The sequence below is a fragment of the Anser anser genome (genome assembly GCF_964211835.1).
Source record: "Anser anser genome assembly, chromosome: 5".
Lineage (NCBI taxonomy): Eukaryota > Metazoa > Chordata > Aves > Anseriformes > Anatidae > Anser > Anser anser.
The window spans coordinates 20079187-20106129 of NC_139725.1; the positions used below are offsets into that span (position 1 = coordinate 20079187).

At 41.6% G+C, this 26943-nt stretch overlaps 2 protein-coding genes across 18 annotated transcripts in view; one reads left to right on the forward strand and one right to left on the reverse strand.

Moving 5' to 3' along the window:
• AP2A2 (adaptor related protein complex 2 subunit alpha 2) overlaps window positions 1–13588 on the reverse strand; it is a 48784-nt gene extending 35196 nt beyond the window's left edge. For all 7 annotated transcript variants that reach the window (XR_014585441.1, XR_014585442.1, XM_083839546.1 and 4 more), the window contains exon 1: window positions 13375–13588. Coding sequence is in view for 5 of the 7 variants with exons in the window: in XM_083839546.1 (XP_083695672.1) it covers window positions 13375–13441 (67 nt within the window). In the remaining 2 variants the exon portion in view is untranslated. The remainder of the gene's footprint in view (window positions 1–13374) is intronic.
• Window positions 13589–13809: 221 nt separating this feature from the next.
• CHID1 (chitinase domain containing 1) overlaps window positions 13810–26943 on the forward strand; it is a 115647-nt gene continuing 102513 nt past the window's right edge. For 4 of the 11 annotated variants that reach the window (XR_014585444.1, XR_014585445.1, XM_083839577.1 and 1 more), the window contains exons 1-6: window positions 19124–19291; window positions 20978–21092; window positions 22603–22769; window positions 23453–23602; window positions 24434–24566; window positions 25605–25649. Coding sequence is in view for 9 of the 11 variants with exons in the window: in XM_083839577.1 (XP_083695703.1) it covers window positions 22659–22769; window positions 23453–23602; window positions 24434–24566; window positions 25605–25649 (439 nt within the window). In the remaining 2 variants the exon portion in view is untranslated. Of the gene's footprint in view, window positions 13946–19076; window positions 19101–19123; window positions 19292–20977; window positions 21208–22385; window positions 22436–22602; window positions 22770–23452; window positions 23603–24433; window positions 24567–25604; window positions 25650–26943 lie in introns of those variants that run through there. The other 7 variants (XM_083839570.1, XM_083839571.1, XM_083839573.1 and 4 more) reach the window with 7 other exon arrangements.

A 26943-nucleotide genomic window follows, 5' to 3' on the forward strand; every position in this document is an offset into this window, starting at 1 on the left:
ATTCCATAGCAACTTCTGATGCAAGGACAGGTATTAGGTTTTACAGTGCCGAGTTTAATAACCACAGAAATAAGCTGCAGTTTCAATCCTGTTGATGCAAGCTTGTCCAGGTAATACTTATATTATCCAAACCAAACAAGTTTATTACTTGTTAGCATTTTGTCTTTCAGTGACAGATTCTACAATGGCCTGGGTCAGTTATCTCCTATCAAAGTGAGCATGGTAAGATAAAGCATCCAACTCAGGTATCATATACAATTGCCTGAAGCTTGAGGGAAGCAAATGAATCCCATTCCAGCAACGCAGAACTGGACATCTAGTTGGGTTGCAAATTCAGACCCGTATGGAATTGACTTTCTAACAGTTTCCAAAACATCTCAAGTGGCCGCAGAAAAAGGCATCTGCCTTTACTCTCTACCAAGTGTATTCGGCTACAAGGTTGCGTATCAAAGTTCCTGTCCCGGCATGAAAGTGATCCAATTTGATCTGCAGTGGGGATCGGATGCCCCACTGTGACAAATCCCTTTCCTTACCACCTCTCTGATCACAACCGCAGCCGTGTCTGTGCAGAGAGGGTACATGACAAGGCTTGAAGAGATCAGGACCAGCACTCCACGACACCTTCAGGCTCATCCCTTTCTTCCACATAAGCAGAACAACAACTCCCGGCATTTAAACATCGTACTACATTTGCATGTCCAAACTTCCCATGCCACCCAATGATTTTCTCACCCTTTCCCATTCCAAAGATGATCCGGCAGCAGGATGCCTCTGTTTGGATCATGAAGTTTAACCAGTTTTCACCGATACTTCATGCAACAGTTTTCTTCAAATTAAACATGGCCTACCTAAAATAAGCTGGTTTTAAAGCAGTAACATTACTCTCTGCATAAATGGACACCAACTGACAGAATCTAAAGTTTAAGGTGTTTTCTACCACAGATTTTAGATTTGTCTTAATTGGATTAGATTATTTGTTCTGTGCACATGCCAGAGATAACCAGGTATTCACGTCTAAGATACTTGTCAGCATTAGGAATTCATTACCAGACAGAAGCAAGTCTTTTGTAACATACGCCGAAAGGATGCAAGTGTTAATGTAAATAAATAGCATTCCAAGTTTCCTAAGCTACCTTCAATCAGCACTTTTTCAGACCTGAAAATACTTCCGTGATTTTTGGCAATTCACCTGTTCCAGTATAATAATAATAATAATAAAAAAAAAGAGGATAAAGTTTTAATTTCTAAAGCTACCGATTTCTTTCCCTCCTTTACCAAGCAAATGGCATATCTCATTTTAAAATGTTACCATTGAGTCCAGAGACTGTGTACTTCAGTTAGATAAACTGGTCAGAGAACACTGACCTCAGTCTGGGATATTTTCAATTTAGTGAACTTGAATAGAATATTTAATTACCTAAGTTTGGAAGCTATGTCCTGACTCTGTCTTTAGGCTCTGTCTGCAGGTAAAGAACACTGCAATAGTTACTCTGAATTATTAGCAATTGTTTCTCTAACCTCAGGAAGTGTGGCAATAATCACTGAAATTTAAAATGGGGAGGGAGGGAAGAAACATGACAAGTACATAAATCTCATACAGCTTTTTTAAACCCAAAACAAAATCATGGCTTAAAAAAAACAAACAAACAAAAAAAACACCTCTCTATCCATTACACTCACACATTATCAGTTACTGCTAGAAACTGTGTTCTTTGTGTCCTAAGCAAGCAATAGAGTACTGAGGGAAGCTAGACTAAAATACTTTAGGAATCTGTGAAGTCAGCACCCTTTGGTAGAAGCAGATTGCAGCCTCAGCAAAAGAATAAACAAAATCCCCCGCACACAGCTGGAACGGTGAGCTGTCAGGAAGACCCACATTGAACAACAACCTCAGGTCTGAAGTTTTAGTTTCATTGGAAGCTAAGAACTTGCATAGCACGTGAACAGAAAAACAGCCTGTTTTTAGTAATTCCTTCAGGCCGTTCTATTTTGAACACGCTATGTAATCTCATCTAGACCTTGACAAAACACCAATACCATAGCAACCAGCTGGTGATAAAAACTTAACTCCCCATACTGGAGCCCCAGCTTGGATGATTAAGTCCTAAGGTGCCTCCTTACCACATTGATTTCACCCATAAAGCATCTGGAAGTAAAGAAATTACTTCATGTCTTCGGAGTTTCATTTAGCAGGCTGTTGGAAGCTTGTCTAGAGTGAGCTGTTACAGAGTGCGGCAAGCAGACTCACTAACTGCTTCTTCAGTTAAAGCTGCTACTTTTACAGCTACTCAGAAAGTCACCTTTGGGATTATTAAGATCAACAAAGCTGCCGTTAGCTGAAGAACAAGAGTAAAAGAAAAAAATATTTTTTTAAAATCTCCCGAAGTTCACTTCGCACTTAATAGTGCAACTAAAATGACGTAAATAACTTTTAAGTTAATGAATGAATTTCATTGTCAGCCATTCCAAAGTCAAGCAAAATATCCTCTCAATGTCAACATTTAAGTTAAAATTAAGCTGAAATATCTTAAAAAAAAACACACCAAAAAAAAAAATCACAAGCATACCACTTCCTGAAGCCTTCAGCAGTTACACCGCACAGTAGTCTTATTCAAGCTTAACTTACTGTTCATATAAGAGGATGACAAAACAAAATAAAACCTCACAGTGGCAGGTAGCTTCAGTTTGTTACACGTATAAAGGAAAGAAAAACAATAAAACAACAAAAAAGCAAAACTAGCGTCAATTTTAGCTAGATCTTCCTTTTCCCCTAAGAAGGAAGCTAGATCTTTCTTCTCCATTAAACAAAACACATTTAACCAACAAGTTTTCCTCACGTTACTCATAAACAGTAACAGTGAAGAATTTCTACATTATTTACTTTTGCCATGCCTAGAAATACTTCAGCTTCCTTAAAGATGGTCAAAAATGAAGATAAAACCACTGCTGACAACAGTTGAAGAATTTCTGTACTGCACAACTAGAAGCTTGCATTTCAAAGCTTGCAAGGGCAATTGCTCCATCTGTCTCGTCTCCAGTCTGTTAAGCAGCTTCCCATTTGAAGAAATTACCTGAGCTGTATTCTGACCCAGTATGCCATAGCCAAGCTACTCAACTTACAGCGACTTCTCAAAGGTAACGTCATGTGTATAAACTGATGGGTAGGGCAGTAGTTAAGTTGGAGCACACGATCATGTTCCGCATGAACTCAGGCCACATCCTTCTCACTTTCATTTATTCTGGCTTTTTCAAGTCTAATAAGATGATAATTAAATATCCATAGCAAGTTATTAAAAGAGGTGACTTCAAATCGGTATGTTTTAGCCAATTACTCTGAAGAAGGCAGCCACAGGTGTATGACTGCTGTTAGCCTTCTCCAAGACGAGTACCTGAGCAAACGGGTACCCAGCCACAACATGGGCCCCGGCGCTCAGCAAGCGATTACTTCATAGCTGGCAGATCGCCACGCTTCAGGCTCCACTGTGCTGCCTGCTGCCTTCATTAGGCAAGGTAAATTTAGCCTGCGCTGTACTCTTATCTTTAATTATCATCTTGTTCAACAAAGATATACTAGTGAACATCAAAAGTCATCCAGCTCTTCAGGGAACCAGTTGCTATCCTTAACCTCCTGGTAATCCAGGCTCCAGGCAGTGCTTCAGGAAGTACTGCATGAACAACATCACCGCATCTAAGCTGGGAATTCTGCATTAAAATCCACAGAAGAATGAGAAAACAGAAAAGTTACACCAAAGGGATTGTTGAGTCTGCTCACTTGAAGAGAACAGTTTAGACATATTCTAATACTAACTTGGCAGAAGGACTGAAAGACTAAGCAAGTACTTCAAGGGTGGAATTAGTGGGCTACTTGTGGCTCATTTAAACAGTGACCTGCTCCAGCAGGATTAACTTGCTGCTGCTCTCACGATAAACTGCCTAAGCCAAGACTGATGCCCAAAGTGCATCCATGGTGATCAGACAGAACAGTAACCAGTTCTTAGCTTTTAGACAAACAAACCATTTAGCATATTTCTGACCAAATAATTGCATTTCTTTCCCAAAGGAGCAGAGAAGCACTTGTTCTATACAACTCTACCCAAACACTGAGGAGAGTGGATTTCTGCAGGCAAGATTTTATTAAGAGACAGGTGCGCTGACAATGTGTACAGTAAAAGATTTGCTTTACAAAGGTTTAGATATTTCCAGTACTCACCTGGCTCTGATTTGTTCATGGCCAGCAGCCAGCATAATTAAGCCCACCTTCTAATTGGTTTATTTTGAATTCATGCACAGGTCAGAACTGTTACATGGTATTGCTTCTTAGCCTTAATTGCCCTATGGCCATCTGATGATCCTATGATTATAGCTGTGCCATTATTAGCGTGAAGAGCTATAGAGCACACTGGGTAGGAGGCTCGATTAGCATGACAAAGAGCTCGCCAGCATTCTGTCATGCTTCTTGAAGGTAAGTAGCATTGGTTTCTATTTGTGGCACTGCCATTTGTCCAACAGAACACGTTGCTCTGTTCATATTCAATTATTGAACAGGCTTTGAAGACATGACAAGTTGAGTTTTCTGTTTAGGAAAGCAGCACCACAAATACCATCGAGGCTAAGAGCAGCAGCTTTTTCCCCTCCAAACTCTAGAGGCCAAGAACATCTATTTGGGAAGAACACAGAAGTTCTTACTCAAAACAGATCCTCCATTTTGAAGTTCTTTCAGAACTGTTAGATGCTTAAAAGAGTTACAAATCTGTCATTGTTTTCCAAACATAAGAACTCAGAATCATAGTACCGTTTGGGTTGGAAGGGACCTTAAAGACCACCCAGTTCCAACCCCCTGCCATGGGCAGGGACACCTCCCAGCAGCCCAGGTTGCTCAAAGCCCCATCCAACCTGGCCTTGAGCACTTCCAGGGATGGGGCATCACCAGCTTCTCTGGGCAACCTGTTCCAGTGCCTCACCACCCTCAGGGTAAATAATTTAGATTAGATATTTGGAAAATATTTATCCTCTTTTAGTTTAAAACCATTCCTCCTTGTCCTATTACTACACTGCCTGACAAAGAGTCAGGGAGTGACTCAGCTCCCTCAGCCTGTCTTCACAGGAGAGGTGCTCCAGCCCCTTGATCATCTTCATGTCCCTCCTCTGGACTCATTCTAATACTTCCACGTCCTCCTTGTGCTGGGGGCCCCAGAGCTGAACACAGGACTCCAGGTGGGGTCTCACGAGAGCAAAGCAGAAAGGCAGAATCCCCTCCCTCTCCCTGCTGGCCCTGCTGCTTTTGGTGCAGCCTAGGACACGGTTGGCTTTCTGGGCTGCAAGCACATGCTGCTGGCTCATGTTGAGCTTCTCGTCAACATCCCCCCCCCCCCCCCCAACCCCCCCAAGTCCTTCTCCTCAGGGCTGCTCTCAATCCATTCTCCGCCCAGCCTGGATTTGTGCTTGGAATTGCCCGGTCCCAGGTGCAGGACCTTGCACTTGGCTTTGCTGAACATCATGAGGTTACACAGCCCCACCTCTCATGCCTGCCCAAGTCCCTCTGGATGGTATCCCTTCCCTCTGGCATGCCAACTGCACCACACAGCTTGGTGTCATCGGCAAACGTGCTGAGGGTGCGCTCGATCCCACTGTCCTTGTCACTAACAAAGATGTTAAACATCTGTTAGGTTTTCATTAGCCTCTACATTAGGAACATCTAAGCTGACTGGCAAGTTAGGTGGGAGAGATTCCGCAGTCAAACTGCGATAAGCCTCCCTTCAGCACAATATGTTGATGGAGTTTCGTAATCAGTTTGGTTCAAGGCTATTCTTCTTAAAAGACAGCAACTCCAGACCGTTCCTTGGCACTGCTCTCCCCCTGCACACACATTCCTGCTACTACCTTGTCCTGCTGCAGGTCAGGAGAATCAGGGAGCCAATACTGCCGAAAGCAAGCTGTTTATTTAGTGTCCCAGTAGTAAGTCTTATCAGCTTTACCACAAGAGATAACGCCAGCAGAAGGGAGCAGGATACATGACCAGGCAGAGAGCAAGTTCACCACATTCACCATCTGAACACACTTTAGGCAGCTTAAAGCAATCAGATTATCCACTTGCCTTTCCTATTGCTAAAAAAAGCTTACAAGCATGATGCCAAGACTACACCGTATTCTTAAACCCTGCTCTGTCAGAGGATGGAGACAGAAACTGGTTGAAAGAGAGGGCCCAAATCAAAACAACCACTAGTACCTCTGCAGTAAAAACCATGCAAATACAGGAAAATATTCATGTAAAACTAATGAGGGCACTTACTCTTGCTTTCGTGGTGAAGCTTCTATAGTACTTGCATGTCAGTATACTAAACTATTATTTTTACTTGCCAGCAGAAGAGTCATGTTATAGCTCTATAGTATAGATTAGACATCTCCCGTGCAGATCATTTACTGCATTTCATGAAGCAAAACATCAAATTCGTCCTCCACCTCCCCCTAATCTCCAAGGCAGCTGGTTATTTAGCACCGAAGGTGAGAGTGCTGAAAGGCAGCACGTCACTGGGCAGTGCAGCAGAGTGGTCTGCTTGCTGTATGGCCTGCAGGAATCCTTCCATTCGGCTAAACTATCAGGAGTTAATTACAGGTCCACTCGAATATGTCTGGAGGAGGATGCTGGTGCTATCGTTTACAAACTCGCCATGAAACTAATCCAAAGCAATGAGTATTTTTTGCATACCTTTGCAAAATGTTAGTGTGGCTTCAGTTTTGTTCAAAAATCAAACAGTACAAGGCTGCAGAACAACAAGCTTTTTGCTTAATGATTGTTAACATCCTGATATGAACAAAAATGTAAGTACATGCTGTCCTTTCACAAGACATATTTGATCAGAGGGAAACAAAAAAGTGTCTGTCCGTTCTCTCTTCCTTGCCTCCAGCCCCCACAAAAACAATTTGGAATGGCACAGAGACAGCTGAGGGCTGCTGTGCCTTAGGACATCCTGATGCAATTAGGTATCCATTGCTGCAGAGGAAGAGATCAGTGACCTAGTGATCACACTTAAGACCTCTATAGACCTCACATTTCCAAGACATTGCACAACTAGTGAACTGAGATTCACAGAACTGACTTCTTCCTCCAGTATGTTGCTGGAGGCTGGTCACTATAACAACGCTTCTCGTGAAACAGCAGGGAGTCACAGGCTTTACTGTAATCCAGTAATCTATTAACTCCTTGTCCTCCTAAGGAAAGGGAAATAAATGCGAGAGAGAACACAGCAGCTTCCAAAACCCATCAATTCAGATACTCTTAACTGATGTAATTTAATCATTTTAAGCGTTGCCATGGATGTTTTTTATAACCAGGCATCACATGTTAAGAAAAACAATGTAGTAGGGTCATGCACTAAAACCAGATTTTACCCCAAATGAAGTGAAAGCTTACTGGAAGCTCATATCTTAGCGACTTGATGAAGACTGAAGCATCTAGTTGACAGTTCAGTTGACAAAAAGACCTTGACTCGTATGAAAAGAAGCTTCAGGCTAAGATGATATACAAAAGCAGAAGCACAACATTAGAGTGGCACGGAAAGCAGCTCTTCCTCCTTCCTTGACTGATCAGCATTTCAGTGGCCATTTCCTTGAATGATATTTTCAAACTGTGCTGTTACACTCCCTTCACCAGGGTAAGGCAGCATTTGCACTGAGGTAATTCAAGGCACTGTGGACTCTTCTTCACCTCAGTTCATGTTCAAACAATAGAGCAGTTTGAGGCTCATCCAAACTCTCCTTGTTTCACTGTCACATCTAACCTGGACTATATCCTACGCGAGATCATTAACTGATGCAGCTAACACCATATTCTCTGCAGCAGTCCTCAACTTCCTCTTACCAGTCCTGATGGGCAGCCTTTATCCAAAGCATCTCCAATTCAGCAGTCATTATACCATACCATTGACTCTAACGGAGTGGCTGGATGTTAACATGAAAGATCCTAGCTCTTTACTACCTCTCATCTATTAATTATCATTTTCACCTACTTTTCTCAGCCAAACATACACAAATTCAACAGTGTAAAAAAAAAAATCAAAAAGAAAGTTCAGTGCAAGAAGCAGAAGAAAGCTAAGACAGAGAAGCCACGTGCAGAACTTCTGTTTTGTTTTACACACCCCCCTCAGATTAATCTCATGTTAATTGTGCTTTTCCTTAGATTACTCTCCTGCAAATAGTTGCAAGTGCTGCAAAACCTGGTGCTTCTCATAGCTCTGAGTAGCACCCTCTCCTAGGGTCTTCTTTGGCCAGACAGTGACAAGGAAGTGCCTGTATTTGACAGGGAAGTGTCTGTATAGGAGGAGTGGCCACAGCCTCCCACAACAAATAGGACAGACGGCTAATCGATAACACTTGCCTTCAAATTTCTTCCAAGAGATAAGTAGTCTGTACATACACAGAAAAGTCCTTGACTGTCTACAGAAGTAATACAAGTCCTACTTTAGAATTATACCCCCTGCAGTTAAGAACCTACACCTCAGAGGAGCATGTAGTGGCTTTAGTCCACACCCTGAAAGCCACATTACTGATACAGCATCAAAACAAGCCATATGTGCCCAACTCACCCTATGTGAAGTTTCTTTCACTGTGTAGCTGCTCTCAACAAGAACAAACTCTAATCTTTAAGCTCATGTGCATGCCCCCTCACACACGTGGGTAGGGCACTTCGTTATCCACTGTCCAGTCAAAAGGGTAATCAGCATACGACCAATTTCACAAACCAGCCTTTTTTTTTTAACCCCACACGCCTACCTACTGAAGTAAGACTTCAAGAGGTCTGAACACTTCCCCTGCCTAGTACAAATTAGAATTAATGCGTTAAATTCTATAAGTGATAGTTACTCGTTTAATATGTCTGTTAGGCTTTATTTAAGGCAAATATATAGCCCAAGGAGAAAGGAACGGTACCTTGGTACAGAAGAACAGATCCTGAAATATTTTGAGAACTAAACTAAAGGAATCCCCCTTCCCTCTGTCCAACTTTTACAGTACCACTGAAAATGTAAGGCAGTTATTGAAAGTAGGGAGTGAAAACAAGAACTGCCTTGTCCTACAAACCTGGGGCAAAAGCACCTTTTGCCTCTGTGTAGGCCCATTTCATCAGCCCAAGAGTAGATGACTTTGTAATTTTACAGTGGAGGATTGGATTACCAGTAGTATCTTTAATACTATAACAGAAAGTAGTTCTACACCACCGCAAGCTCTCCTAGTTTTCCTGGTGAATGGCAGATAAGACTGCTGTTGCAACAGAACTGCCTGAGTGACAGATGACTTAGAACTTTATCACCAGATAAGCATAAAGCACAAAAAAGAAAACAGACTTGTGATGATGCATCTAGCTGTTTAATCAGCAAAGACAGCTAAAGAGTTTATAAAGCACCATCTTGCCTTAACGAGATCACTTTAGCAACTCCCCAGTACATGCACACACAAAAAAATTTAGCATATTTGAGTTAAAAACAAGCATGTCTTAGAGGACTCCATATGCTTGTATGCATAATGCATGCAGGTTTTGTTGGGTTTCAGCTCGAGACACTTCCAAGCAGTGACAAGGGCTCTTCCAGACCTGAGGTCTGGATGGCACTCCATTGAACCCCTGGTCAGGGCTTTACAGCTCCCCTATCACCGCAATCTATTTTGCACTACAGTCCTGTCTTCCTATTTTCTCAGTAGGCCACATTAAATAGGAGTTAATTACCTGTGCTATCTCAACTACCTGCTTCAGTTCAGCTTTCAACCTTTAGTTTTCTTGTCTCTTCTCTGTGGTCTGCAAAAGACAAGAGCTAAAAAACTATTTGCTGTACTATTCTATATATGTTACAAAGCCATCTGCCTGAGCAAGCTTCTAGAAAAGCCCATATCTCTACCAGCAAGCTGTCATGTTATTTTCACTTTTCTTAAAAAGTCTTTTCTCTCCACCATGCAAAAATACAAATATATGCAAAATACATGGCCTACAACAAGTAGTTGTCCTGAAATAAGACTCTGATACCAGAAACTGCAGAATAACTTGTTTTCTTACACTCAAGTTTTAAAAATGCACTTGATATTTGTGAAGATATGTGAAGAAAGAACATTTCATTTTGAAAATGTCAGTGAGTATTAGTGTTTCACATAGGCTAGGGCAAAGTCAAAACATTAAGAAGCTATTCCATTTCTTAAAAAGGTTTTGTAATTTTTGCTCTAAGTAGTATTCTTTAAAAAAAAAAAAAGCTTTATAGACTTGAGAAACCAGCATATCTTAAGCAGACTTTTAAAAACCAGGTAGAAAGTCAGTCTTATGTTCAAAGTCATGGCACAGAAGCATTCCACACACAGATCAAGAAGTTTAACAGATAACCAGATAACCCAGGTGCCCAAAAACATGCTTAACTGACACAAAAGTAACAACCAACCTTTAACTACTAAATACAGGCTGGCAGTGTTAACTCACAACCAGCTAGAGTTGTAAGAACTGAAAGTTGCTGTCAAATATATTTTTTGAAGCCCTGTAATAGACTTGTAAAAATAGATAGAGAAGATGAGCGTGACTCCCAGATTAGTAATTTAACAAATTTGTAAGAGAATACATTGTTTAGTGCTGCAGATGCTGTACTTACAGATGACCAAGAAATAAACCTTGATGTAAGATTAAATATTTATAAAGATAGAAGGTCTAAATTTACTGAAGTCCCTCTTGAAGTGTTATGCTGTTACCTTGGAAACATGCTGTACATCCACCTAAGCAGTTAGCACATATCTACATTTTCATTATTCAGCAACATCTATGATGCAAATTCCTTATCTGCACAAAGTATTTCAGAAAAAAAAAGTCTTACTTATAATCTGGAAGGGTTGTAGGCAAATTAAAAACTTCAGGCACCTATGGCAAAGAGATGGGACCTATTAAAAAGGGATGAATGAGTCAAAGACAAAAATAAGACTGAAATTTAGAATACCAGCAGGTATTTGGCACATCAGTACAAGAATCAGATATTTTGTTTGATTTTCAGGCTAGAACAGAGCCTAAAAGCTGCACTTGGTGTCTCATTTCCCTCCCATCCCAGAACGGGAACATTTTCTTAGATCTCCATGTCCAAAGATCCTGTTAGCTAAGCAGCTGTTACTTTATGTTCTTGACAAATACCTAGCTCCCCACACTGAAGTAGGAAAGATGGAACTCAAGCTAATTAATACCAGCATTTGCAAAATGCAAAGTCTCTAGAGAGTACTCTTAAGTGTATTTGGGAATCTTACTCAACATACAACAGCCCATGGTTAGCTGGCAACACTAGGAGCTCCCTTGAGGGAAATGATGCAGGTGCATCTATTTGTAAGGACTATTTGTAAGGACAGCTATTTGTAAGCTGCATAGATCACCTACCAGTGGAAACCAGCAGCTCTTTCACAGCTATTTAGAAGAGGCAGTTGCCTTCTTCATCACAAAGATGAAAGATACAAAGGTATCTACAGCTTCCAATAGCCGTCTGGAAAGGGACAAAACTATCTGTAATGTTTAAACAGATAAAGTATTAACATCTTATTTGTTTCACACAGCAGTTACTTCTTTGCCACTCTTGCAGACAGAGAGAGTATGAGTGGTTTCATGTCCAAGCTGGACAGACAGGTGGTTGTTCCATCCGGGTTCCTGCACTGCCTACACAATGGCAAGCCTGTGGAGAAAACAGTAATTTGTTCTACCCTACTACCTCAAATCTTGTAATTCTGTATCTATTAACATACGTTAGGTACCTAAGACCTTGAATGTTTCTCTTGTTTTCAGAGAAATTTAGTAGAAGGAAATACAAGCAGAGAAATACTGACCAACTGCAAGACATAAGAGATACTTGAAGAATAAAATCATAGTACTTCTAGTGAAATGAATGGAGTAAGTAATTCAAAAAGAGCTAAAACACAACAGCAACAAAGTCTTACATTATCACCAGGTGAAACTATGTTACACATGCAGCTGGCACACAACAGTGGTGTACTAGATGTTCAGGAAACTGGGCCAACCAGCCAAAGCACAAGAGTGAGTCAGTAATCTTGAACTGATAAACACCGCATTTTCTATGTGCAGAAGAAGGCCTTTAAGAGTGAAGTCTGAAGAAACCTAAGGACCTGCAACTTGGTTATGAAAAACTGCTGAGACAACGCCTTCTGTACAGAAGATTCAGGACCTTGAATTTTATGTACCAGGCTATAAATCCAAATCACCTGAATTTAGTTGAAGGAAACTGCACATTTAAGGGGTCTCATTTTATCACTCCAGTTTTCTCTGCAGTCTTTTCTATTGCTCCTGGATTAATTCCGAAGTCATCACCACAAAGCCCTCTGAAGGTGGAGACATTTCCAAGCCAGTTTGGTTATCCTAATATGAGCCTAGCTAGATCACCATAATTTTACATTAAAAAGTCTCCGATCCACTTTTATCTTTCAGACAGGAAGCCTTGATGACATTCCTTTTAAAATAGCCTCGAGTAATCCAGAGCCACACAGGTGGACAAAATATATAGCCGTTTCATCACGCCAACCACAGCGACCTTAGCCCTTCCCCAGGCAATTCTTGCCACATCACACACTTAGATCTCTGACTTCGATTAATATTAAACTGCTCTCTCATGCAGGTCCCGGGGCTGGGAAGGAAGGCAGCCGACCCCCAGCCCCACCAAGCCCTACACTTCTCTCTGCCCTTTGCGCATCGCTACACAGAGGGTCCCCACAACCCTCAGGCCGTGCTCCCTCAGCGATTAAAACCGAGCAGATCCCAAGAGCTGCTTTCTATCACAACAGGATTTGAAAGCAGACTGAAGCCAAGCATAAACACACCCAGAGAAGGCCCTGCTCGCTGCCAGCCTTCCAGGGGCCTGCTTTCCTTCAGGGATATTTTGAATCGAGAGCCGGCTGCGGCTCTGAGAAGCGACCGCGGGTGCCCACCCCGGCCCCAGCCGCCCACCGCCTTCACCGCCGCCCCTTGGGAGCCCCGACGGGCTCCGAGCCCCCCGGCACCCCTTTTCCACAGGGGCCCCGGCCACAACAAAGGAACAAACCCCCCCCCCACACACACAAAAATCAAGCCGACCAGACCAAAAGACACGTAAATTAACCCCAAACCCGCAGCAGAAAGCCTTCGGCTGCACGCCCCAAGCTCTCCCCCCCCCCCCGCATCTCCCGCCGCCCCCCCGGGGCGCGTCGCCATTTCGTGAGGCGGCAGAGCCGCGGGCGGCCCGCCGCGGCGGCGATGGGGAGAGAAGGGAGCCGAGGGAAGGAGGATGAGGGAAACCCCCGACCCCGGCCCCAAAACACCCGGTAATCGCCTGGCCGGCGCGGCCCGGCCCTGCCCAACCCAGGCCCCACCGCGCCCCGGCCGCCGCTCACAGTTGCGGATATCGGAGATGAAGACGGCCAAGCCTCGCATCCCATCGCCCTTCGATACCGCCGGCATGGTGGCGAGAGATCACGGCCGCCCAGCGCCGCGTCAAAGCACCGCAACCCCACCGCCGCTTCTCCCCGCGGGGCTCCTCAGGCCGCTGCCGCCGCCTCTGCTGCGCGCAGGCGCCGCGATGGCTCCCGCTCCCCGGCGGGCGGCGGGCGGCGAGGCTCGGCCACCCCCTGGCGGACGGAGGCGGCGGGGACCCGGCCCTGCCCTCGCCGGTGTCCCCCTCACGCCCCCGTCGGCCCCTCTCGTCCCCCGGCCCGCAGGCGGCGGTGCCGCTGTTGGGGTGTGATTTGTCGGGCACAGCCCGTCAGGGTAAACGGGACCGGGAGGGGCCTTCTCCTGAGGCGTTGTTGTCTCCTCAGGAGCGGCCTAATCCCTGCCTCACCCCCGTGCCCCCGCTGATTTTAATGATTTGTGAAGGAGGAGCATTTGGGTTTTGCCTCAGAGAATGTAACTTCTATGAGAGAAGGAGAGGGACAACAGATCTGACAGGAAAGTGGGATTTCAGCGGTAAGTTTTGATCTAGGATCTTATTTCTGAAATGTAGAGAGGGAGGTACTGACTCCTTATGGTAGAATACGTAAGACCATGGTTTCCCCGGGACACATCTCAGTCCTCCAGCAAAAAATGGGCCCCAAAAGCTGTGCATGGGATCTCCATCACAAGCCTTGCATAGTTAGAAGAGTTGGTATATGCAGATCCTGTCACAACCCTCTGGGGTAAGCAGTGCAGTTGTTCTGCATTACATGTGGCAATTCATGCTACCCTGGGCTTGCAGGTGTGCAAAGCCGGGGCCGCATGTCTCTCTTGAAGGCCATGAACCTGCAGAGCAACACAGTCCCACACCACATCTGCTCCTGAGATGGAAAACATTTCAAGGTTAAACTTTCTTAAACACACCGAAGAGGTTGGACTGCACAGAGCATTTAATCTCATCAGCTGAAAATAGATTCAAAGGGTGTCAAAACTGGCCTAGTCTCCCTAAACCACAGTATGTTGAGAGGTTCAGTCATAATGGAAATTATTAGTATACTTAGCAGGTTATAATGACCTCTAGAATCGTGGGATTTAGGACTACTGGAGATCACTCAGTAATTTATTTAATCTGTTTTCTTGTATTCTTCAAACTATTTCATTTCACATGGTCCTTTTTTCGTTTTTTTTTTTCCTGCATTGAGCCCAATAACTAGATTTTAGTCACAGTCCATTGTCCAGAAAGGCATTCAGTTTTGATCTGACATCATCAAAAGATACCAAATCTACTTTTTCTCTGGGTAGTTTGTTCCCATGATTAATGCTCCTCATTTAAAGCTCGCATTTTACTTAAATTTATCAAGCTTCAGTGCCTATAAGTTAATGATATATTTTTCTCTCATAAATAAAGAGCTATGTAATACTCGATACTCTTTTTCAGATAGTGGTGGCACACTTCAGCCAGGTCACCTCTCAAGTGTCTTTTCTGCATGTTTTCAGGATACATTTTTACACCAGTGCTTTTCAGTTGTGTATCTGTTAGAAAGAGAAAATTATAGTACTTGGTAGTCAGGAATGTATCCTTTTCTCCCTGGGCTTGGTAGATCAAGTGCGGCTAGTGGCAATTGTGCACAATGCAGATTCTCTGGATAAGGAAGTTTAGATGAAGAAAATTGTCCTTCTTCAGAGTTTTATAATCAAATAGTGATGTTTAACCATAATTTCCATTTACCTTCAAAGCTGAAAACTTAAGATTTCACTACAAAGGAATTTATTTTTCTGAAAAACAAACAAACAAAAACCATATTTGAGTTAAACAAAATAAGATGTCGAACTAATTTCTACTCTTAAGAGCAGAGTGACACTTAAAGGCCAAGTATATCTGTCCTGTCTGGCTGCACTCCAGTCAACACTGCAGCTGTAAGATGTGCAGGTACACTTAAGCAACCTTTTAAGAGGGAACTTAAATACAGCTAGTGGAATAGCTGTGGCAGTACCAAGTGCATTATGGGTTGTAAATTCTGTTTGAGAAGGGGAGTAAATATACAAATAGAAAACCCACATGGAGCTCTTTTGTGTTATAACTTTCATTTTTAACTGACTCGGTATGCAGCACGCATTCCCCAGTTATTTTATATCAACCTCCTTTGACTGACATTTCAGTCTTTACTATACACATTCTTGCTCTCTTGTCTTCTTTTTGCCTCACCAAATCCTTATGCAATTATGGTGAATGTGTAGGTCTATGTCTGCCCCTACTTCCTCTTAATTTAGAGCTCACTAGACAATTTCAGATAGTTTTGGTAGGGAGAAGATAAAGATTTTACATGAATAAACAGCCAGTTAGAGGAAAGAGAGCTTGTAATGGTCTCTAGATGCATCCTGACTGAAAGAAATGTAATGTGAGCCCGATGTGTTATTAGAGAGCACAGAGTTCACACTAGACATAGCCCCCTACAAATGCCCTAGCTGATATATCTGGAAAATGTTTCAGTTTGAGCTCAACATCTATGGAACACTGGTCTGTGAGAACCCAGACTTCATCAGTTCCATACATCTCAAGATGAAGTGATTTTTAGAGATTGCCAATTTCTCTAAAATCAGCATTAAAGTGGAAATAATAGCAAGAAATGCTTTCCTATTACACAAGATATTTTACAGAACCTTTTTTTTTTTTTTGCCAACAAATCCACAATGTCTATATCCTCCCCAAGTCATCCATAAACTGCTTTAATCTTTTTTAGGATTTCAGTTTCCTTTGGTACAAAGACTTGAAAAATCAGGCTGACCTTCACAAAATTAATACCATTAAGCTGACTGGTTTCAGCTGGTGAGTATCTGCTTGTGGGAACTACAGCTTTTGCTGCATTTCTTTTCTGCCTGACATTGAGACCTGAGTGGTGGCTTACAGACGAGTTCATCTCCTGCTCTGGAGCTTTAAGTGCTGTGCACAGTGTGGTTTCTTCTTTGGTTTCTAAAGCCAAAATATGATTCATTTTTGAGTATGATTACATATCATTATGAGGAATTTTAACACCAGAAATCATCCAACACTCAGAATAATTTACAGCCCATACTGTGCTTGGTACTGCTACAGCTATTCTGCTACCTACAGCTACTCTTCACCCCTACCTGACTATCTGCCAAAATCACACTAGAATAATTTGGACAGCTTTATGCTTAGGGTATGAACTCATGCACTGTGGTATATAGCTGGGTTGCCAACTTTTCATACCACCTTAATGAATTTCTAGACAGAAAAAGGAAATTGTTCCTTTTCCTTTGTTACTTCTGTCAGATTTGTCCCTCACCCCATCGGTTACTGCTTTCTTCTCCTCCCCATGGTCATTCTAACCATACTGGAAGCAAAAAGATCTAAGGAGAAAACAGAATTGGTGGCTCTTTCCGTACGTATACTCAATCATGTTTCTCTACGTGACATCTAACATTCATTATCTATTAATGGAGAGCACAGGTTTATCAGCAATGCCTTCTGCCACTCAAAGGTATCAGATGTGCTGCTTTCAAGATTAAGAAACACAAAGTTAGGATAATATTGATATCACGAAGCCGTACATTTCTAGAAATTAAATATGGATCTTCCTAGATCTTTTCTTTACAGTAAGCATCTCAATGACCTAAAGGGTTTTGCACTCAAAATACCATGTATATATAAAAATATAAAATAGAATACTTAAGCTTAAAATAAACTCAAAGAGAGTAGACAAGATAAAATAAGGATGAACAAAGGGTCTACGGACAAGCTCCCCTTTGTCACCTGCATGGTGGCAGAGTAGCGCCAGGCAGCTAGGTAGCTTTGTGAGTTGCAATAAACTATATATAATTCCTTCTAGCTCATAGGAGTGGGTTTTTTCTCCTTTCATCTCTGAGGCCTTGTTCTTTTCCTCGTACCTGTTTCTCTCAGCTGTCCTTCTCTTTAGCTACAGGCTTCCAAGTGAGGCTATAGACTTCATTTCTTGCTGAGACACCATTTTTATTTCCAAGCCTTTTTTTCCTGAGTATGCACAGTTACTCTCCAGGAAAGGAACACACTTCTACTCTCCCCCAGGTGTCCTATCTTACTCAGGCACTATTTTTTAAAGGAGTGGTAGTGTACAGACTGAAAACACAGAAGTAAAAGAAAGATACTCCCTCCACCACCACCACCACCATTTTTTTTTTTTTTTTTGCTTGGTAGAATATGAGCCTCTGGAAGGACTCTCCAGTACCTGGTAGATGTGTTAAAACTCTGGGTGCATCCTTACATCTAAGAGTTAAGATCTGTGATTCTATTACAGGCAGCATGTACCATGTCAACTACCTGCAGCAAACCTTTGGATCTGCTCCGCTAGGCTATGAGAAAGAGAGTCAGCAGGAGGGTGTAATAGGAACGCAACACAGGAAATGACAGATTTCATTATAGAGAAGCTGGAAAGAACCCTAATTTTTCATCCCCTCCTGCCTTAATCTCTGTCTTTCCTGCTATTGAGAAGTGTATCCTGGAAATGTTTAAAGTTTGTGAAAGATGAACAACATTTTACAAAACAATAGAAAATCCAGTACCCAATAGATAGTAAGTGACTTCAAGTACTGCAGTTATGCACCTTTTAAATTTGGGAGAGTTTGTAGTTTGTATATAAAAATGTACACTTTTAAGCATGCCTATTATGCAGTCCTATAAGATTAAAAAAGCACCACTTCTTCGGTGGAAGCTGAAGGTTTCAGAGATGTTTTGGTGACTAAAAAAATAGGATGAGTCATTCCTTTTTCCTGCTTTTTAGTCTGGAAGTGTGTGGGTCCAAATGTGCTAGTGAGCATGGGTTTTCTTTCTGAAGACCTTGTGAGAATTTAAGCCTGGGTGATTTAGGGTACAGAGGGAACATACACGTACTCAGCTCTTGCCAGAAGGACCATACATCTGGTTCACTGACAAGACTTTTGTTCAGAGGAAAAATTCTTCTGTTTTTCTATTCAATGCTGAAGAACATTCATGACGATCTTAATTATACAAGAAGGAAAGAAAGAGAAGGATAGATCTGGAAATCTTCAGTTCTGGTTCTGGGAAGTGACACCAAGCTGTAACTAACGCAGAAAGTAGGTCTCAGAAAGGCTTCTGCTGGGAAGCACAGTGCCAAACATGCTAGGTTTTCCACCACATCACGATGCTGTTAACACAACCATTTTTATCAAGTCTTCCCATATGGTATTTATTCCCTATAAACAGCCCATGAAATAACAGGGTTACATCAAAATTTCCACTGCAGTAAAAATACTAACAGCAAGTTCACGCTACATGTAAAAGCATAAATGGTAGGTCAAAACAGAAAATAATAAAATCTCAATTTAAAACACAAGCTTTTATTTTAAAGCCTGTTAATGCCCACCTGAGGCTTGACACACACTTTCCACACACCAGGAGCTAGCAATATTGCTTGATGACCCCCTCTGCACGCAAAGACCCCCTCAGGTTTGGTCTATGCTATTTTTACCCCCCAGGCCAGCGTGTGTATTGTAGACTAAACTCCCTACTTATTTATTATGACCTAGAAGGAGGCAGGCAAAGCCTGGCTTGAGACAGCAGAGACATTAGACCGCCGTCATCATGGCGCCCGGCTCCTACCCGTCCCCTCAGCGCCTCCCCTCAGCCGGGAGGCGGTGCCGCCCGCCTCCATTTCCGAGGCGGCGGCGGGCGGTAGGTGGTGGCAGCGGCTCCACAGGGGAGGGAGACAGGGAAGGAAGGAAAGGAAAGAGGCGGGCGGCGGTGTGGCGGCTCTTAGCCTGCCCCGCAGCCGGGAGATGGCGGCACGGGCACCGAGGGTGGCCCAGTGGCCATGAGGGTGGTCCTAAGTGTGGCCCAGTGGCCCCAAAGGGGCTGGCCCCGGGGTAAGGCCGCGGCTGGGGCTTGCTCTGAGGGAGCCCGCGGGGTTGGCCGGGGCTGGCGGGAGGTCTCTGAGGTAGAAGAGAAAGCTTTGCTACCTCCAGAGCCACAGGAGGTAATTCTTGGTCTTAAGGTAGAGAAGCTTCCAAGAGGAAAGGGAATGCTGTTTGCACAACAAACTTAGGTTTATTTTCACTCATTTCATCCCTGAATCTACCTTTTTCTAGTTTAAATTAAAAACATCAACAATTTGCATCTTGGGTTTGCTTTACTAAGCAAAGTGTGTTACCTCTGACTCCCACAGCAGCACTTAGAACGTAGTTTCTCTTTTAAAAGTAATACATGAACATTTTCTCCGATTTCCACGTAGTTTCTGTGCCAGCCTCCAAGATTTTTAGATTTTTTTTGGCTGCATCTTTTGGGCAGCCTAAGTCTATATCGGCTTCTTCTATTTAAAATAAAGCTTTATTTAAAACACTTGCCTAAAAGTGTTACTTCATGTGGACTATGATTAAGCAGGAGTTGCCACCTGGGTTAGAGAAACTCAGGCCTCAGACCAATTTATTAAAAAAACTCATCCTAAAGTTTGAATTGTCTTTAGTGTCAGTTTTACAAGGACCCAAGCAGAGTCAATCTTTGATTTTGCATGTGGGTTGTAATACAACAGATAAAAAACAAGAATGCCAAACTCTCGGTGTTCTGCTTGGTTTAGTTAGTTTGAAGAAAATAAAAAACGTTGAAGGAAGGCTTGCTGAAGAAAGCTTGAATGTCTGGTTGCATAAAGCTTGCAAAGTTCATGCTTATAGTTTCCGTAAAGAACATTTCAAGTTTAGCTTACTTATGTTCTGGCAGTAGAGTGATGATGTCTACTTAGTTTTCAATAAACCGATTTTATTAAAGAACATCTTACTAAAATAAGGTTCCTACGAAGGGTCAATGTTGGATTTTTGCTGGCAGAAACCATTGCTACAGGCTCAGCACTTTGTATAGACTCAGGAGTGGATGTTGGCTTGTAGTAACTGGTGGATGGATATGATCTTGTCAAGGAAATGAGCGTATTTTGATGTCTAATCAGAGTTCAGTGATGGGTTTTTAAATTGTTGTGCTTTAGCTGTTAAACACTAACTTCTCTTTAGGAAAGTGTTGCTGTTGCTAATTGTTTCTGAAAGTGAAATCAAACATCTCCAAATCAATATATACCAGCTTTTGGAAGAATTGATAACCTGTCCAAACTGTTAAGACTTGTATTGACTATTCAGGCTCTCAGTTGTTCCTCTCTGCAGTAGTTTATAGATCCTGCCATGCTAGATGGAACAGAGTAGATGCTATCAAGAGCAAACTCCTTTGACTAATCTTCCAGGAAGCAGAAAACAAGAGAACTACTAGTGACCTTGAAGGCAAAGCAGAAGCATAACACACTAGCTATTATTAATAATGAAACTTAAGTAGCACAGTAATTTAGCTTTTCCTCACCCTCTGGATCCAAGAAGTATTAAAAGAGTTGCTGCTTTTGTTTTACATTCATTATAAGACTCGACTAAAGCCTTTGAGTAATTTTGTACATGAGGGTTTTGATGCATTTTTTTAGTGCTAGTGGAATTGTCGTGGTGGTTTTTTTTTCCAAGCACTTTTGCCACTGTCACCCTCCTGCTTTGCTGGCTAATCACATACTTCCCTCTGTTTTCATGCAGAATTCTAAACTCCTCCAATTCAGAATCACAAAATTGTAGGGGTTGGAAGGGACTTCAAGAGATCATCGGGTCCAACCCTCCTGCCAAAACAGGCTCCCTAAAGCAGGTTGCCCAGGTAGGCGTCCAGACGGGCCTTGAATATCACCAAAGAAGAAGACTCAGCAACCTCCCTGGGCAGCCTGTTCCAGTGCTCCATCACCCTCACTGTGAAGAAGTTCTTTTGCATGTTGGTGCGGAACTTCCTGTGCTCAGTTTTATGACCATCACCTCTTTGACCATTGCAGAATCCTCTGCTTTTCAGAATCTCAGTGCCAAACCAGCCTTGTCCAAATATGTGTAATTCATTGGATTGTTAATTGCATCTCAGTATTACCAGGATTGGCCTTATATGGCTTCTGTTCCGTTGGGTACTCTGATTTAACCTTTAAGGTTTCTTCTGCCAGGATGTTTCTGCCACAGTACTCCTTCAGAGTGCTTAGTCTGCTGTTACGGGAGCCCTTGCCTGATATTTTGTATAGATTTTGAACAGCACTTCTCAGTGCCAACAGAACAAGGAGTTTTGTAAATAAAACTTGAAGAAATGATCTAGTAAGTGTTCAGAGGGAGTAGCAGAAATGTTAATACTTCAGTTATACAGGAAGCATGAGAAATTTCTTCTTTTTAAGAGCAAGAGAGCAAGGGGATATGTTTGACAAAACTTCAGACAATTGTGAAAAAGTTAATTTTTTTCTTCTCCATTAGGATCTCAGTTACGAGAAGTAGATAAATATATGTCTAGACCCGATAGTTTATTATAGATGAAAGCTAATCTCATTGTGATCCTTAGGGCTTCCACAATTAGCAGCAGGTTACTTTTCTCAGTTTTGGTATTTTGCCTCCTATTCCACTTGCCCTAATGCAAAGTATTTTTTCCTTTTTCATCTTACCCACATCTGGGAACTAGGCTGGAAAACCAATGCAACTCGTGAATGGCAGCTCAAATACAGCCAGACAGATTGTTTTCATTTTTTTTGGTAAAGTCTTTCTCCTGACAGAACTAAGTTCCAATAGAGGCACAGCACTTAAAAGAACTATTTTCTATTAATTCTCAATACTTTTATTTGGAGCTGGGATAAACTGTTGATTTTCTAGACCAAAAGGATGCTGGTTTTTTTTCAGTTCTGTGTGTATCATTGCCTTGGCAAGGAATTGAAAGTTCTCACTGTAGTAAAGGTACACATCTATAAGCAGAGAACTACATTTTTTTCTGTCCCTTATTTAGCTTGTGCATTGTTGGTTGGGTAAGGCAGGAGCAGAAACAAATGGTATCTCTTACGTGCTATAGAATAGGGAAGGCTGTGCTATAATTATTCTGGGCAACAGAGTTTATTGCAGCTTCAGCTGTGAAACCTTGTATTTCTTTAGGGGTTCTTTAAAAGGCAAGCTGCAAGCATCCTACTGGCTTTCCCTGTGATACATGTAAGAATCTCTTAAAATACTCTTATTTTGCCACAAGAGCCAAGGTAGTACTAAAACAACTGCATTAGTAAGTCTGATTCTAGAGGGCAGAAGGTAACACAAGCACTTGGCTCTTGTTAGACAAGAAGACTGAATTTCTCTTAACTGTTATTCTTTTCTGTTTGCAGAGACTTGAACCGTTACATTTTCAGGGCGGGGGAAACTTGACATTGAGAGAAACACCATGAGACTTCTCTGTACTTCACTTTCTTTTGCTGTGATTTGCTGGCTAGCTGAAGGTACCTTGTCAAAAACAGATGCAAAGAAAGGTGCTACAAAAAAAATGGAAGAAAAGGTAAGATAAATAACTGAATGCTCATCTTATTTAACATGCAGTGAACTAATCAGACTTTGAGAGATGGTAAAGTGATTCTCATTCTTTCCATATTGTATTAAAAGCAACCATGTGTTTCCAATGAAGCTTGTTCTCACAGGTGAAACTACCTGAAACTGTCCTTTTCAACTTTTCTGGGTTGAAACAAACCTTTTATTGATTTGCAGGATTGGCCATTATTAGTATTTAAGAGGAGTTTTTTCTCTGCTTTTGCATTATTTTCATATTTTGTTGTCCTAGACCAGGATGTAGAAAGCACTAATGTCAAAACGTGTCTAACTGCCCGGAATTGTCCTAGACCCTCACTCTGACATTGAAAGTACTGTATTGCATGTTTAAACTGCTTGCAGAATTGCTTTTTGTGCTATGGATGTACCAGTCATCAGCTGTGGTGAATGATGTTTAATCTTATCAATTCTTGATTTATTTTTTTTTTTAGCCTTGCAAACAAGGTAAGTTTACTGACAATGGCAAATCATTTCCAAGCTCTTTCCAGTTTTGTTTTTAAATCAAACTGTTCCAAATTATTTAAAAAGTGTGCAGTTTAATGTCACTTCATTATTTTTTTTTTCTTTTTGAGGTCTGTTGCTCTCGAAAGTAGCTAGTGCGTACAGTTGGTTCTAAAAACTGTCTTCTCCCCTCAGGTGCTGCACTCTGATAAAACAGTGCAGGAGCGGGGTCTGGTAGTTGTGGATCCAAAGGCAAAGGATATCATACTGGAACACAGAAGTTATTGTTCCAAGACGATGAAGGAAAGACACTTCTCAGGAGATGTTCTGGGATATGTTACTCCTGTAAGTTAATAAAACAAAATTGGTGCTTTGAATAAATATGCAGTAGACAGTACTAATCTGCAGTCTTGCATCCCTGCTATAAAACTATGTTTATAGTAGTAGGAACTTCTGGTCTACAGTCACGTAGTCAGAGGATTATTCAAGAGCTGGCTTGGGATTCAGGTGGTCTCAAACCCATGTTTTCCCGCCCACTTCTTGAAGGGTATCTAGGTCATTCTGGTTTTGTCACTGGTAAAACAGAAGTATTCGTGTGTTCTTGATGATCAAGCCAGATAAAGTTGCAGTAGAGTAATATTAGATCAGTAATATTAAGTGTCCTCATACTATGCAGCTACCAACTTGAACTTTCTAAATAAACAGTAAAAATTTTATACTGCTGTCAGTCTGATCTCTTTTGCTATCCAGTTGCTATTATTCAAAGCATTCTCTCTTGAATAATAAATGTTGCTTCCTTTTGTTTAGAGAGTGCTTCTTACTTGATTCATTCCTGCACTGCTCAAAAGAGAAATAGGTACCCCGTATACTTTTACCTTTCTCAATTTCTGTTGGACGTAAATGCAGAGCCTGTAAATTCAAATGTCTGTTGGAATCTACATACAAATTTCTCTAGTTCAGGTGAATTTGTACAAACTGAAGATTGACATTCATGTAGCTGTCAGAGTTTTAAAAGCGCTTTGTTATTTAAACAAAAATGTCATAGAAGGTTTCCTCAAACTAACAAATAGGGATCTAGCAAATTATTACGTTTGTGTTAGAGTTCTTATTGGTCAAAAAGTGGATTGTATATCTGGCTTGTGAGCCTCTCACTTTTTTTCTTCTTTCTTTTGCAAGTGGAACAGCCATGGCTATGACATTTCCAAAATATTTGGAAACAAGTTTACGCTAATCTCACCAGTCTGGTTACAAGTGAGAAGAAAAGGGAAGGAGAGGTTCCAGTTCACTGGGCTCCACGATGCTGATAAAGGTTTTCTTTTCTTTTCTTTGAATATGCATTACAAATATGATTACTGTTCTCGTTGTGGACTGATGTGTAGTTTCGGTAATATATGCATGTGGATTGTTCTCACTCTGCCTCATGGTGAAGTACTTTAATCCATTAAATTTTTAGGAAGTTTCTTTGAGAATGAGCTTGGAAGTTTCTTTCAAAATGAGCTCTTTTCTGTTCTCACCTGCTTCTACCAATGCTCATAGTTTCTGTCCAAACAATAAGAAAGATTAGTTCTTCCAGCCAACTATCTACAAAGCCCCTTTTGAAAACCGAAGAAACAAAGAATCTGCACAGACAGAAATAGTCCTTGGTGTTTGCACTGTGCAGTTATTTACCTGTTCCTCTGCCCTCCTCCCTACTACAAACAAAAAAATTCGGGTGATTTTTTTTTGTGAATGAAAGATAAATATAATCTGAAGATAACTTCCCTTCACAGCAGGTTCCAGGTTTCAGTTAGTATGCTCTTAAATAATAACTAAGTAGTTTGTTTTTGAACTTGATCAAAAGATATGTCTGTGGAGTCTCTTTTAAAGAGCTAAGGTTCTTATTATGTTAGTGCCTACTAACAAATTCATTCTAGTGCAATCACTGCCAAGAGCAAGTGATCATGAGTCTTGAAAGTAGCATCTTAATTTAAAAAACAAACAAAACCTAACCAAACAAAATGCATTCCTCCCAAGTGGTGATTGGTGGCTACAGAAGTGTTGTTTGCAGTAGGCAGTAAGTTATTTTCCATGATGCTGCAGTATTGTAAGCAGCAAGGAGGAAGGTTTGCGGAGGGACTCTTGGAAGATTGTAGTAAATGCTAGTTGTGCTATGGTGGAGGTGAATAGCTTTAGTTTCTGTGTATCAGAGTCTGTTTCCCCTGCATTGCTTATGAAGTAATAGCCTGTGGCAGGAAGACAGATACTGTGAAACTGTGCTATGTTATGTGAAGAGTGCTTCAAAATATGTTGTCATTGTCAACATATCCATATTTTAAAAGCTGTTCTCTTATTTGATACTGTTTGACAGGCTGGATGAAAGATGTCAGAAAAAACTCCAAAAACATCAAAATAGGTGAGCCTGTTTTTTGTGTTTACTTTTCATCTTCTTTGACTGCTAGCAGACCAAAGGAAAGCATTGTTCCAGGTATATGCAGAAGGGAGTTCACCAGAGCATACCCATATGAAGGAAGAAGTTTGAAAAGTAAAGCAAAAGCGGTTAACTATGAATAGTTAACTAATCAAAGTGTTAATCCTGTTGACGCCCTAAGTTTTTGCCTTAGCTTCTTGTCTCTAGATAAACCCATGGCCACTGGGCCCTTTCTGGAGAGGTACTCTACACATAACATGATATGCTGACCTGGGGAATAGTCCTCAAGCTTATTGCTGGGGGGTTCCACTCTTTAAAAAAGGAGAGGAAAAAAAATCCAAATTTGAGGCAATCAGACTTTCATGCACCCTTTTCTCCTCTTGAACCTGAGACCTCAAGGGAACTGACACAGTGTGTGTCTTCAGGGAAAATGTAATACACTGCTACAGTGATAATGCGGTGCTGAACTCTACGTTTGTCTATAGCAAGAATACTGTAGGGTGCTGAAGCTGGTGAAACTCTTCTTGCTTCAGAAGGTAGTATGAAACTTGAAACAGATTAGAAAAATTGAATGCTCTGTCAGATATTCTAAGTTACTTCAGCTGCCAGATGATAAAGCCTTTGAAGCCTCTCTAGACTTTTCAGAAATACTCTTAGGTCCTTGGTAGTTAGAAAGGGCTTAGACACAGTTTTGTATGAGTTGTTGGCATTTCCAGAGTGCTTGTCAGCACTCCTGTCGACTGTTCGAACAGCAATTTTCTTGACTCTTGGCTGACTACATTTTTAGTGCTTTAAATGTGTTTGGAGGGGGGGGGAGGGGGGGAGGACTACACTCAAATGCCCGTTTTTTCCAAAATAAAAATTTGTCATAGGTTATTGAGAGCAGCTAAACAGTGAAGTAATATAGGGCTATGTACATGAGAACATATTAGAATTTGAGGCAAACTCTTCTATCTTGCTGTTCTTGTGGTAGAAGAGAGGCACAATTTACAGAAGGGTTGCTGTTTCTCAGTGATGTTCTTTAAAGATTCTACTTGGGACCCTAAGTGATAGTTCAGTTGTCAGTTGAATAGACCTTTTCTTAAAACTTTCATCAATTATTCACTAATGCTTAACTAACCATAAAACAAAGAAGAATGTTCTGCACTATCAATTTCAGTGCTGATAAAGTGCAATGATCTTAGCTATGAAGTACGTTGATTGCTGGCTCCTGTTGGTATTTGCTGTAAAATTACACTTCTCTATTTCTGCAGAAATATTTCAGTGTAGATAATAAATT